General features: G+C 35.2%; 2 protein-coding genes across 2 annotated transcripts; one reads left to right on the forward strand and one right to left on the reverse strand.

The window, feature by feature from the left end:
* Window positions 1–102: 102 nt before the first annotated feature.
* On the reverse strand, window positions 103–3,177 carry LOC129787584 (cholesterol 7-desaturase nvd). The gene is made up of 6 exons (XM_055823297.1): window positions 2,837–3,177; window positions 1,561–1,954; window positions 1,323–1,498; window positions 1,001–1,249; window positions 472–639; window positions 103–403 (listed from the first exon to the last, which is right to left on the reverse strand). The coding sequence occupies exons 1-6, from the start codon at window positions 3,041–3,043 to the stop codon at window positions 242–244; spliced, it is 1,356 nt and encodes a 451-aa protein (XP_055679272.1). The 5' UTR covers window positions 3,044–3,177; the 3' UTR covers window positions 103–241.
* Window positions 3,178–9,439: 6,262 nt separating this feature from the next.
* LOC129792962 (uncharacterized protein K02A2.6-like) lies at window positions 9,440–14,222 on the forward strand. The gene is made up of 4 exons (XM_055832501.1): window positions 9,440–9,594; window positions 10,263–10,430; window positions 10,491–12,114; window positions 12,200–14,222. Exons 2-4 carry the CDS (start codon window positions 10,283–10,285, stop codon window positions 14,220–14,222), a joined length of 3,795 nt encoding a protein of 1,264 aa, XP_055688476.1. The 5' UTR covers window positions 9,440–9,594; window positions 10,263–10,282.
* The last annotated feature ends 304 nt before the right edge of the window (window positions 14,223–14,526 follow it).

A 14,526-nucleotide genomic window follows, 5' to 3' on the forward strand; every position in this document is an offset into this window, starting at 1 on the left:
GGGGACAGATAACGTCTATCCGAAATGTTTTCTAAAACATTCCAGTAAATGTATGTTACATGCGTACACATGCACTTTTAAATAAAATTAAATATTTTTTATTTAAAAGTTTGATTATTTATTAATTTCTTTTTCTCAAGTTTACATCTTAAATTCTTTTTATAATGCCTATAAAATTTTTTTTTTGATTTTTAGTATAGAAAATAAATTGTGTGATGCTAGGAAAATTGGATTTTACAATTTACCAATCAAGGCCCGTTTGGAAATTATTGTACTCCAAGCTTGTGTCTGAATAAAATTGTCTGTACCAGTTACGGAATGATTTAATCTGTTTGTCTTCCTTTACCAAACAAGGATTATCGATATACTGCTTATTATTCCAAACCATAATATCCCGTTCAAACTGAAAAGTAAAAAAATGAAAAATTGTTAAATTAAAAACAGAAATAAGTAAAAAGGGAATTTTCTTACCATGATAGTTTCTCCCCAGACTACAAATTTTGCAAAAAGGAGATTATCTGGTCCGTAAAAGCGATGAATGACTTTCTGAACAAACGGAGAAACTGGTGTTACGCACTGTAGAGCCATCATAACACCCAATGAGGATACTAAATATAGCTGAACATAGCCAGGCCCAATCTGAAAAAAGATTTAAGCTTTAGTTTTGAGAAATAAACGGACATCTGATTTTTATAAGCTCAAGTCTTAGGGAACGGGATAAGATAACGTAATTTACTATCAAATCTTACACTTGATCTCTATTATATGTTTTATGCTCCTATAGCACAGAACTATATACAAAAAAACGGAGATAAAACGTGCCTATACCCTTATCGAGCTTTAATTCAATTGTTATGCTATGCTGTAGATCATTGGCAGATTAGTAATATGATAAGTTTATAAATAAAGTTATGGACTTTACACTACTAAAATCGATAATATATCGCGATATTACCGTTTTTTTTGTATTATATATTTTTTTTAAAGTGGCTATATGTACCTGTTTTGCCGTAATATCCACATTTACGATGTCCAATTTGTTAAAAAGTTTAAATGAATGTTTAAGGCTCATTACAGCCATGTGGCCTAAACCTTCCTCCGTGACTGGTTGCCATTTTGCATCCCATGCATGCAATCCCAATGATGACCATTTAGAAAGTCTAACTGATCTCAAATCACTCCCAGCAAACATTCCTGCTTCGTGAATTGCTTTCAAATGGGAAACATCGGCTCCATTTTCTGGTATATCCTAGAAAATAAAATTAAAACAAAATAGATTTTAGGAAATAAATTAATGGAAAGAATGTGGGTATTTTATAAACCTGAATATGGCAATTAATGTAGAATTCATTCCTTCCGTAGTAGATCCATTTTTTAGAATCAATTTCCTGTACTCGTGGTAGTTCCCACGGTGTGAGATTATCACTGTGGTGCCAAATGTAAATAAAACCATTCATCTCGAAACTTGTCCAACTTTTTACTTTGGCTGTTTTTGGAACTGAAAAAAAATTTTTTTTTGTGAATTAATTGCAGAAAATTAAATTTAAAAAAAAATCTTACTTGTAGTTTTGCAACTGTAGGGAATGTCGACACATTGACCATCAGTCCCGCGAAATTTCCAATGATGAAAAGGGCATTCAATGCAGTCGTCAATAATCATACCACCCACACCGAGATTCGCGCCAAGATGGGGGCAGTATGCATCAAGAATGAATACTTGCTCCGTTTTTTTGCTTCTAAATACAGCAAAGGTGTTCCCCAAGCAACTCACACTGATGGATTTTCCTGGTGGTACGTCTGTTGATTCTGCTACGCAAAACCATCCGTTGGGGAATGGTGGAGGTAATTTTATGCCCATCTTTCGCATCCTTCTATGACTATTAATGATGTCGCGTTTTGCATGCCCCGATGTTTTATTTTCCAATAAATGTTTATATCCAATGTCTGTTAAATTCTATGGGAAAAAGAAAAGCACGAAAATACGTTTAATAGATAGACAGACAAAGTTCTCAATGCTTTCTATCTAAATCATAATGATCTCAACGATCTCAACTATTGTGGATCTATGAGAGTCCATTCATAAGGCGGCAGAAAAAATTAGGCCAAGACGATGCTTAAATACCACAAAGTTCCTGAAGAGGAAATACAAAAAAAAAAAACATTTTTGTATGTAAAATATACATCTTATTGGGTGAATGCGATAAAGGAGATTTTATCACTAAAGTAACCGTGACATAGTTACACAAATTGATAAGCAAACTCCTTTTTCTAACATTTATTTTCCACATATTTACCTAACTTCTGCATCTTTAACCAACGCAGCACAGCATTAAACCTACATAAATTTTTATCATTAATCTGTAGGTGCTACCAATGAAAACTACTTCCCTTTGCTCTCCCTATACATCATGTAGGTATTTGATTAGGGGTTTCGTCTTCCATTTATGGTGTTTGGAGAATTCAATTTTTTTTTGTATTATGTAAACTAATATATTGTTGATTTTTCCACTATCCCAAAATATAATCTGATGCTTTGTCACCCTTTTGAGTCTCAAGAATTTGATAAAATTTGACGTCGCTTGATCACGTTGATTGAAAATTCGTTACATATGAGCCATGCGGGATTAAAGTAATGTAGGTAGTATTTGTATAAAAAAAAAGTAACACGAAATTAGAAAAAGGATTTACTGAGAGAGCATAAAAAGTCGTCTATGCGGTCATACATATAGCACATCCTTTCATGATCAGATAATAAAACACAAAAATGTCCTTTAATGCTATAAAGCCTCCTAAAATTAAAAAAAGGAGCCATGATGAATTTTTAAGTATTATTTACCCTTGTCCAGTTAATTGGGCGTCGGAAGTACCACCAGAAGATATATGCAGCCAAGAGTGCCAGCAAAGTGTACGCGTACTTTATCACTAGGCGGTCACCCAATGCAGATTCACACCAAATGAGAAAATTATTCCAATCACCAAAGCTCATTTTTTCCGTAAGTTGTGCTGGAAGATCCCTAATGTTGTCACTGTCGTGTAACCCCATGATCCATGGAAAAAATCTCTACTGTGATCCCGTCCTAAATTCCCGATCGAGTCTGAATTTTTGGGATGTGACTAAAACACTTGAAAATGAAGCTATAGCTTATGAAGCTCCAAAATATACTAATCTCCCGTCCGGCAAACATTGACGCGCCTGGTCCCTATACCGTGTTATATAGGAGCGGGAATCACTGATTGGACACGGCAATATCATCGGTGTATCAGTTTGTTGGCGACACTAACACGCGAAAAAAAAATCTCAAATAGACTAAAACAATATGACATCAGACTCTTGTGCGAGGGTGAATTACTAAACTGACTCACACATTTCAGGGCCTTTTTTCCCTTCTTATCATTTTTTTTTTACTTTTGGGCTGGGTTATCCCATGAAAATTCATGTATTTTCCCTGAAAAGAATGAAAAAAGATACACAACACATCAAAATTATTTAAATATACGAGGCTTTTCATTCACTCTCATTCATATAAGGTGGAGTTTTCCCAATACATCAATAAAAACCATATCAGCAGAATCTGTGGTTTTCTTGAGGACATTTGTACTCATAGAGATTTTCAACTCTTGTGTAAAGGATAGGGAGTTCCAAAAGTTTTCAATCAATCACTGATTTGGTTTTATGGAGAAGTAAGAAATGGCGAAGAATACAGATATATTTTAAAATGCGCATATTTTAAGGAATCACAAGAATTGAGAGGAACAAAAGTGTAGAATAGATAGAATAGATATTATAAAGCATGAGGTAGAGTTGAGCTTTTGTGCTTTTGATAAGACTTCATGAAATAAGTTTTTGTTCATGATAACTTTTCCAGGTTTTTGAATTCCTCTTTAAGATTTGATAATGATTTTTCTTTTAAATTTTTCCTGTGGAGTATTTTTTGTGATAATAATCTGTGGATTTTTTATTTTCTATCTTATTTTATTACCACCTAATTTTTGGACTAGAAAATACCAAATATATACAATTTTTTAAGATTTTTTTTTCTAAAAGCTCAAGCATCTAAATTTTAATCAATTTTTGACTACTTATTGTACATTTTATTTTTTGATACAAAAATTGACTCAAAATTGCCCTTAAAAGGCCATTGAATTTCCTATTTTTTGGTCAATATTAAACCAACATTAAACCATTTTAACCAACTTTTTGTGTCTAATCCAATTTTGTTTTCTTTGTGCATATTTGTGAAAGCTCGAAAAAAAGCTCTTTGGAACATTTTGGAAAAGCTTGGCTCTAAATTTCAATTTCAATTATTAATAATGAATTTAAAAGCAAATAAATGAAATTTAGTGTAATTTTTCGGAGTCAATAAATGATAAAATGATGATCGAGAGTTTCCCGACAAATTGCTACACTTTTTCTTCTAATCTTATGATTGTTAAAGATTTAGTTTTAATAGAATACACAACCCATTTTGTTATTCAAAATATTTACATATAGATAGGAACGTATATGAATTTGTTTTGTCTCCCGCGGTGGAAATGTAATGTGGCTTATACCTATACCCAGCTATACCCAGCAGTGTTCCTAATTGCAAAACAGGGTGAATTGTGTATGAAAATTTATGGAAACTGTACTGTGCCAATATCTCCCGATATACATACCGAATATGCACACTTTCGTTGCAGTAATTGTGAACGAAAAAGGTGAAGTGAAGACTTTGGCAAGACAGAGGGAATAGGATGAAGGGGGTACATTTGATTGGAATATCAATTTATTATTTCACTCACATGCAAAATGTACCATTTTAATTCTATCTTTTGGATTTTCGTCTCCATCCTTTCTTGTCACTTCTGTTAACAAATGGTAAATAATGTGACTTTATTAAATATACACTCTACTCTTGTGACTTTATGAATTAAATATGAGTATTTGTCCCTATTATTACAATATCGCTATTACTTATTTGTCCACCAATCCAGCTTGCCAGTATATTACATTTTAAGGGTCACAACAAAGCTTTACAATGTTATACTTTCCTATATAATTACGTGATATACTTAAAAGCTCTTTTAAGCTTTTAATGTGAATTAGCGCTAAAGGATTTTTCCGTATTTGTGCTCTGGCGAAAGAAAAACGCGGACAGAGACTAAGAAAATATAAAATTCTTGAGTACATGTCGTGTATGACCTTTAAAAAGTATATTTTTGGTCTTACATGAATAAAATTTAAAATTTCTAGTCGGAATAGGCTGAACTTGAATTTCAAAGTTTCTTTTAAGACGACATTTTAGACTCGCAAATTATACAATAAAACTGATTCAATCGCTTTATTTTAATGATACGTAAAAAAATCTGTATTGGGCATAAGGTTGACCAACTAAATATTTCCAGACATTCATTTATTTTAATTTATTAGAATTGTTTTAACGTATTTTTTATTCTTTATCTGTATATATTTTTTTACCCAGCTTTCCAACACACTGTTTTCCATATTATCACGGATTTTCTTTTCTTTCTCCCTGTATATCTACAATTCATTAATTTTCATGTTCTTTTAGCACTCCTTTAGCTGTGACAAAAAATACAGTTTTTTTCTAGCTCTCACTGGCTTCTGTGAGACATTTTCTTTTTAACGTGAGAGCTTTTGATGCGAAATTGGGTGAGAAGTTGCATATATTCAACCGATCTTTGATAAACAATGAAACTGAATGCTTATGCTATATATTTTTCTTAGCTATGTACGTGCATAATTTCACCAATTATATTTTTCTGGTGCGTTTAAATCTTTTTTATGGGCGCGAAAAGGTTGTATTAATAACTGATAAAATTTTTTGTAGTAAAGTTAATTAATAATTTTTGTGAATGGCCTCTAAGATGAATGAACGCATTGACATGTGTTGGATCGTATTGCTAATGTGTACATATGCCCCTTAATTTGGTTCCTAGCATAGTAATATGTGTATATATATCATATATCTCTTTGGACCTTGCAAACATAGGCATATAGTCTGGTCACATGAAACCCCTTTCATTCTGTTTTTCATGACACAAATTGTCATACGCATAGACGTAATGAGAGATGAGAACTCAACACATGTCAAAGATTAAGACGTGTATTTTCACGCTTTTCTGGCCATTTCCTTATTTTCACTTTTGCTGACGTTACATTGGGTATCTTGTCTGCAGTTTGAAAGTGACCCGAAAGGCGCACACGCACTTACCCCTGCTCTTAATGATTTGAAAATAAAATTGGGCGTGTGTGTCTGATGGTTACATTTTAAATATGTAACATCTCCTAAACGGCTTGACCGATTAAGATCATTTTTGTTTGAGAAGAATTTAAATTTGTGTGGTTTCATTTAATTAATGAGATTAATTTAATTAATTAATTACCTTATCAGATTGATTAGTCCATCTTTAGCTTTTCCAAGTAGTATAGGTACTAAAATAAATTTTTAAGACTGTTGTCAATGCTCAAACGCAAAAGAGTCACTCTTCACGTGAGAATTTTTAAGGAAAAAAAAACGGGAGAAAAAGACTTTAATTGGAATAACTTGGGAATAACAATGAAATGCAAATTGATGGAAACACTAGATGCAAATAATTTAATTCTAGGACACCTTATAGTCACTGAATTTCTTGTATAACGTATCATCTTTTGTGTTCAAATGTTTTTTTTTTCGGTGGAGTCGACGAAAGAAATCTTTCCAACGTTTTACGTACATACATAATAAGAATTCATGTATGAAAAAACCGTGTGTTTCTTTTTGAATATAGTTAACACAAAAAAACAAGAAATGACATAAAAATGTGCGAAGGGGTCTGTGCATAAAAATACAATTCGACGCAAAACATTGCACCACTTGTACGATAAAAAGACGAAATAAAAAAAACGTTCGATTTACTTTGTAAAAGAAAATATTTACAATTTTGATTAACATTTAACGATTTATTGAATCTGATCGGTCATTTTTAGATCGGACAAGAGAGATACTCAGATTGAATCTGACGGAAATTTTATGTTTTTGATGCTGTAGGATAAATCCTTCCGATTGCGTCAGCCAAGGGACGGTAGGTCAACCCAAACACATCCTTTCAATTTTAGGGGCCATTTATTTATTTTATTTAGATTTATTGAAAGCAATATGAATTTTTTTTATTTTACAGATAATTAAAAAAAAAGTATGAAGCTGTATTAGTTTGCGCAATGAGAAAAGGATCATTTTAGATTAAACTGAAATTTTTGGATTACATCCTTTAAGGCATACCGAACTAAATGAACTCTGTAATATAAAGAAGATTTTCTAAATTTTTAAAATTCTTTATTTTCGAATTTTCTTCTCTTTTAGATTTGTTCATAGATGAACGAATATATCTTTCTAGACAACACAGTTTAATACATAAATCAAATACAATGTATACCTATAGTAGGTAATACGGAAGTGTTATATGTAGAGCAGTTAGTCAGTCAGTGATTGATTCTGGCGACAATCAACAGTGCAGTATTGAGGTCAAACCTTACAATACAACACAACTAATATACTGCATACATTGTCTCAGAAATAAATTATTAATTCTTGGAAGTTCAGAGTGGGAATTTCCAAAAAAATACATAAAAAAACATGAACACTGTTTTCTCAGAAAATTTCACCAAAAAATAAAGACTGCAAGATAAAGGAGTTTTGTTGAAAAAAAATATGAAGAAACAACAGCCACACAATATTTAAATTACTTGAACGAGTTTCCAGAAAGTTTTGGATTGCCCAAAATGAATTCAAGACACCATAGTTAAACGGATAACAGTCCTGTTGCTCTACTACGCGGAAAAAATATATAAAATCTCGAAGATTCTATGGTATGAGCATAAAATTGACCCTAACTGTGATTTTGGCCGTTTTTTTATGAAATCTAATTTAAAGAAAGCAATTTTTAATTTTTTTTTTAACTCCTTCAGACTGTCTCAAAAATGGAGATTGGCAACATGCCTCCAATATATTTAAATACCATTTCATTCCATTTTTTTACATTCCAAGAAAAAAAGCTCCAGATTGAGCTTTCCAGTTACTGGTTTACATACATCTTCATTTGAAACTTGATAGACATTGCCAGAGCTTAATTTGCTTAAATAACCGTCATTTAAATGATTTCTTTGGAAAAAAAATCTGTTTTATGAATAGTAAGAAGCAAAGAAAAACGGTTGGTGGGTAATAAAAATTTATCAGGGAAGCGAAAGACAGCATTTTAATTCTGTGTTCATGCTATATAATACACACATATAGTCGGAAGTCGCAATATATTTACGGAGAGGGAGAAAATTTTCTTGAATGGATCGAATGGATTCTCTGTAAATGGATTTATTTTTCCACAAAATGATTATAAATAATGGAGAAACTTTGAGATGACTTTGAGGTAGGTATATGCTAAAAAAATTATATACATTCAAGAAGAACAAAAACAAAATTATTCTCACTTGCAAATTCTAACAAAAGGATTTCTCTTCAGTTCATCCGTTTCTTTTTGTTTCACTTTTAAAATTCTTCAATCTCTTCTTTACCATTTTCGAGATTGAAAAGAATGAAAAATAAAAGTTTCGTATACAAGTTAAGTATTGGGAGGAAACTTTCCACAGTGTGCTGATGAAAATTGTGGAAAAATTCCAATAAAAGAGATCACCCCAGTTTAAAAGCTATATTATGGTGCTAAAGGAAGGGCAGAGGAGGGGCCTCACTGTCTTGGCAAAATTTCCACAATTTATTCGACGGCCTACATACCCGCAGTATGGAAAAGCTAATTTGGTAAGCAATTCAGTCAGTCATTGAGTCAGAAAAGTGTCGTCTCCGTTTTCCTTAGAGACAAATCTTAATGATTTACCCACTGAATATTTCAATGTGATTTTTTATTCTAATTTATTTCAACTTCCGCCTCAACTGCTCGTCAGAACGTTGTTAGTCATATATAGCACAAATTTATTGTACAATAGGTATATGAGAAAAAGACACTTTCTGGCGACGCATGATTTAAGCAAATGTACATAAAAGTTTCATTTCAAATCCTGACGTAATATTCAAGTTAATTCTAAAGATCTAGACACTAAGACTACTGTTCTCACTAATAAATTAGTTTTCCTTTTTTTAAGGCTACCATTTTGTAACGTTAAAAAGAAAATGGAGTAAATCGATTTGAAATTGTTGCACAAGTTTAGCTCTTAATTTGTTTTATGTATTTTAACATAAAATCTTCCGTTAAAAAATCGATTTTAGTAAGATTTCAATTAAATTGGGATGAAAATTATGCAATTTGCTACTCGTAGTGATCATTCATCCCTTTTTACCGTATAAAAATTGTTCATTTAAAATTTTTGTATAAGATATTTCCGTTTATACCGTTTTTGAAATCAAAATGGCTTCCGCTATTTTGCACATTTACTTTTTGTGGTGATGCACCCTGTGCAGATTCGGTATGATTCGGTTCGGTATGATTCGGAAGATGTCAGATGAGAGATGTCATGTGTAATGGTGATAGAGTGGAATAAATGTGTAAAATAAAAGTGGTCTTTAATTAATCAGCACAATTGGCGACGGAGGAAAATCAAGGAAAAAGGTAAGCAGTACGAAAATTAAGTGAGAAAATGAAAAAGCACGTGTGGAAAAAAAGATATGAAAATTTTGTGCAACCATGTGCGGAAAAGTGAGGTTAGGTTATTCAACCAGCATGAAAAATTAATTTTAGTGGTATTTTTAATGTAAATTCTAACTCCTGACCCCCTAGAAAAGGATCAGGAGTGATAATTAATTGTGAATTAAAGAAAAAAATACAGAAATATAAAAATTTTGACAATTTTGTGCACCACGGAAAGTTTCCGGAAAGCTTGTAAGATCACAAGCTGGGCAAACAGAATGCACAAAATTGGCAGGGTTCTGTGGGAATGAACTAAAATGATACTGCCAGATAGAGAGAGAAAGTTTAAAAAGGCAGGATTCATTAGAAAAATGAATGAAAATGAGACTGCCAGAAGTTGAGAAAATTAGCAACAGGATTCATGAAAGAATGAATGGAAATGAGACTGTTGGTAGAGAAATTAAGCGATAGGAGTCATGAAAGAATGAATGAAAATGGAACTATCAATACTAAGAAAATGAAAGAAAGATTGAAAATTAAGTGATAGGATTCATGAAAGAATGAATGAAATGAGACTATCAAGAAAATGAATTGAAAGAAAAAGCAATAAGTAGGGAAGAAATTAATGATTTTCTTCTCTTCTTTTACAGAAATTGACAAAGAAAAGATCATGGATCATGGGAATCAATACAATGTACCGCCATTCAAACGGTCATTGTTGTCCCCAAATGAGAATCGGAAGAATTGGGAGACGTTCAAGAGGGGATTCCTCAGTGTTGCACTGGCAACAGCAGAGACAGATAAGAAGAAACTAAAAGGTGAGTTTAAAGAAAGGCCTATGAGCCGAACAAATGTTATAAGAATGACTATTATTTAAGGGATGCTGCTTGCGTATGGTGGTCCAGACCTACGAGAGGTATTCTACCAAATCCCGGGTGCAGATATACCCGGAGATGACGATAATGATCCGTACAAAATTGCGTTGAAAAAGCTGGATGAGCATTTTGCACCAAAGAGACACGATTCCTATGAGAGGCAAATGTTTTGGTCTCTCATGCCAGAACCAGAAGAATCATTGGAACAGGTGATTCTGAGGGCAATGCATCAAGCCGAGAAGTGTGTCTTTGAATCGGAGAAGTGCGACGCAAAAACCAGCGCAAAGATAGACAAGATCATAATGTTGTGTCCGGAAGAGTTGAAGCAGAAAATCATGGCTAAACCGAATTATGATTTGGATGTGTTGCTTCAGTATATACACGCATACCAAGCAGCTAAAGCTCAAGCAAAGGAAATGAGCAAACAGTCGAGTACGATTGGTGAAGGTTCAGGCTCGAATCTGGAGAAGAGTGACCTCAATGCGGTACAAGAGAAGAAACAGAAGTATGGAGGGAGACCGAAAGCTCAGGCAGGGCATTTCACCACAAAAGATGAATGTTCTCGTTGTGGTAGATCCGGGCACACGGCGAAAGATCCAAATTGCCCAGCCATGGAGAAAACTTGTGCCAAATGTAACATCAAAGGGCATTTTGCAAGGAAATGTCGCACTCGACGAGCACAAAACCTCAAACGGTCAAATGCAGAAGACGCATCAACTCCCAAATCGAAGATTGCAAAAGTGAATCATGTGAGTGAAGAGAATGATTCAGAAGAGGAGGAAGGAAACGATGGATTTATATTCAATGTGGGGGATGGTGATGAATACATCTGGTGCAAGGTTGGTGGCATTTTGATTGAGATGCTAATTGATTCCGGTTCCACTCACAACATTATTGGAGAGAACACGTGGAAGTACTTGAAGAAGAGTGGGATATTTGCCCAGAATATGACGAAATCTGTCACCAAACAGCTGAAGGCATATGCACAGTCGAGTCCCTTGGAAATTCTGGGATCGTTTGAAGCAGAAGTAGTGATTCAGGATGTTAATCGGGAGTTAAAAAGCACGGCGACATTTTATGTTGTTAAAGGGGGATCTCAGCCACTCTTGGGCAAGGCAACAGCCAAGGCCTTGGGAGTTTTGATGTTGGGATTGCCAAGTAAGCAACATAGTGGTATTTGCGCTGTGCAAGCTCAACAGGGATCCAAACCATTTCCCAAAATCCGTGGAATTAGTCTGATGATTCCCATTGATGAAGATGTCACGCCAGTAAATCAACATGCAAGACGGCCACCCATCGCTCTTCTCAGTAAAGTTGAGGAGAAGTTAGATGAATTGCTGAAGGCGGATATAATTGAGCCAGTGGAGGGTCCCAGTGATTGGGTGTCTCCTGTGGTGGTACTCCCCAAGGATAATGGTGACATTCGATTGTGCATCGACATGAGACAAGCCAACAAAGCTGTGAGGCGCGAGAACCACATCATGCCGACATTTGAGGATTTTTTGCCTCAATTGACGAAGGCAAAATTTTTCTCGAGGCTTGATGTGAAGAATGCATTCCATCAGATAGAGTTGAATCCTGCTTGCAGAAAGATTACAACATTCATCACCCACAAGGGAATGTTCAGGTATGAAGAGTAATATTAAATAATGGACAAGAGATTAATAAAAATTTGAGGAATATTTATGAGTTGTTATTTATTTGTGAGACAGGTACAAAAGATTGATGTTTGGCATATCTTGTGCCCCGGAGATCTTCCAAAAGACGATGGAGCAAATATTGTCAGGATGTAGTAACACCCTGAATTATATTGATGACATCGTTGTCTTTGGGTCGTCGGAGGAGGAACATGATAAATCCCTACAGGAGGTTCTAAAAACACTAAAGGAACATGGAGTACTGTTGAATCAGGAGAAATGTGTTTTTAAGGTGCGCCAGTTGGAATTTTTGGGACACCAATTGTCTGAGAAGGGGATAAATCCTACTGAGAGCAAAGTTGAGGCGATTCGGAAGTTTCGATCTCCAAAGTCCAAGGAAGAACTGCGAAGCTTTCTCGGGTTGGTAACATATGTGAGTCGGTTCCTACCAGATTGCTCTACTGTCACACACACTCTGAGATTATTGCTCAATAAGGATACCTTATTTGAGTGGAAGGAGATCCACGAGAAGGCATTTCAAGCTGTGAAGGAGATGATGAGCAATGCGGAAACTCTCAGTTACTTTGACAATACATTGCTCACCAGGGTTATCGCGGACGCTTCTCCAGTTGCTCTTGGTGCTGTTTTGATACAAATTGACAGCAGCAATGAGGATAAAATACATATTATTGCTTACGCTAGCAAAAGTTTGTCGGATACAGAGCGGCGATATTGTCAGACTGAGCGTGAAGCATTGGCATTGGTGTGGGCAGTTGAAAAATTCAGTGTCTATTTGATTGGACGAGTGTTTGAACTGGTTACAGATCACAAACCACTTGAGATTATTTTCAAACCGACCACCAAACCCTGTGCGAGAATTGAAAGGTGGCTTCTAAGGCTGCAATCCTTCAGGTTCAAAGTAATCTACAAGAAAGGATCCATGAACATTGCTGATTCTCTTTCACGGTTGACGGAAAGCAGGGATTCGAAAGGGTTTGATAAGGAGGATAAATTCTTTATCAGAGCAGTCATTGAATCAGCAGCCATTGACATTTCGGAGATTGAGGAAGCTTCCAGGAATGACACGGAGTTCCATGTGGTACGTCAGTGTTTGGAAACGGATCAATGGCACGCGCCTGAAGTGAAATTGTACCAACATTTCAAGATGGAACTCAGCTGCATCGGAGATATTCTCATCAGAGGAACAAAAGTTGTGGTACCTACCTCTTTGAGGCAACGTATGCTGCAACTTGCTCACGAAGGACATCCAGGAGAAACCACGATGAAACGCCGATTGAGAGATAGAGTGTGGTGGCCTGGAATGGACACAGAGGTAACTAAGTTTGTGAGGAGCTGCAAAGGATGTCAGTTGGTGTCTACTCCGTCCAAACCGGAACCGATGGTACGCAGGCAGCTTCCACAAGGACCCTGGATTGATATAGCAGTAGATTTCATGGGACCTCTACCTACTGGAGAATATCTGTTCGTCATTGTCGACTACTTCAGTCGTTATAAAGAAGTAGAAGTTATGATGAAGATTACTGCTAAGGAAACAATCAGGCGGTTGGAGAGAATTTTCGTGAGAATGGGTTACCCTAGAACAATAACGCTGGACAATGCCAAACAATTCCTCAGTGAAGAGTTTGAGACCTTCTGCAAACAGCGAGCTATCACCGTGAACAGAACGATACCTTACTGGCCACAGCAGAATGGGGAAGTGGAACGCCAAAATAGATCGTTGGTGAAGCGCTTAAAAATCAGTCAGGCATTGAAACGTGATTGGAAGAGTGATTTGCAAGAATATCTTCTAATGTATTATACGACGCCTCATGCTACTACCGGAAAAACCCCAACAGAACTCTGTTTTGGACGTACCATTCGGGGTAAGATTCCTGCATTGAGTGATGTCTCTACAATGCCTCCCAGCTCTGACTTCAGAGACCAAGATCGAATTTCAAAAGGAAAAGGAAAGGAAAGGGAGGACAAAAAGAGAGGTGCGAGGCCAGCGGAGCTTGAGTTGGGAGATCGCGTACTCATGAGAAACCTGCTTGGAGAAAAGGAGGGATGTGGTGATGCACCCTGTGCAGATTCGGTATGATTCGGTTCGGTATGATTCGGAAGATGTCAGATGAGAGATGTCATGTGTAATGGTGATAGAGTGGAATAAATGTGTAAAATAAAAGTGGTCTTTAATTAATCAGCACACTTTTCAAGAAAACTTTTCTCAAATTATATGATTAAAAGGATTGAAAGATTTTATGAAAAGGAAAAATGTCATTAAAGGATCTTACCTATATATCAATTTGATATGGATCGTTTGTCTAAAAAATCGTCTTAATGTGATATTCGTTATCATTTAAAAGTAGGTAGGTATATGTTGGTTATTTATTTTATCATCTTCC

The sequence above is a fragment of the Lutzomyia longipalpis genome, chromosome 1 (genome assembly GCF_024334085.1).
Source record: "Lutzomyia longipalpis isolate SR_M1_2022 chromosome 1, ASM2433408v1".
Lineage (NCBI taxonomy): Eukaryota > Metazoa > Arthropoda > Insecta > Diptera > Psychodidae > Lutzomyia > Lutzomyia longipalpis.

Coding starts and splice junctions, on each gene's coding strand:
- LOC129787584 (XM_055823297.1), bottom strand. CDS start 3,043: ATGGGGTTACACGACAGTGACAACATTAGGGATCTTCCAGCACAACTT. Junction 1,250..1,322: donor ACATTAATTGCCATATTCAG/GTTTATAAAATA, acceptor TTTATTTTCTAG/GATATACCAGAAAATGGAGC. Junction 640..1,000: donor TGGATATTACGGCAAAACAG/GTACATATAGCC, acceptor ATCTTTTTTCAG/ATTGGGCCTGGCTATGTTCA.
- LOC129792962 (XM_055832501.1), top strand. CDS start 10,283: ATGGATCATGGGAATCAATACAATGTACCGCCATTCAAACGGTCATTG. Junction 10,431..10,490: donor AGATAAGAAGAAACTAAAAG/GTGAGTTTAAAG, acceptor CTATTATTTAAG/GGATGCTGCTTGCGTATGGT. Junction 12,115..12,199: donor ACCCACAAGGGAATGTTCAG/GTATGAAGAGTA, acceptor TTTGTGAGACAG/GTACAAAAGATTGATGTTTG.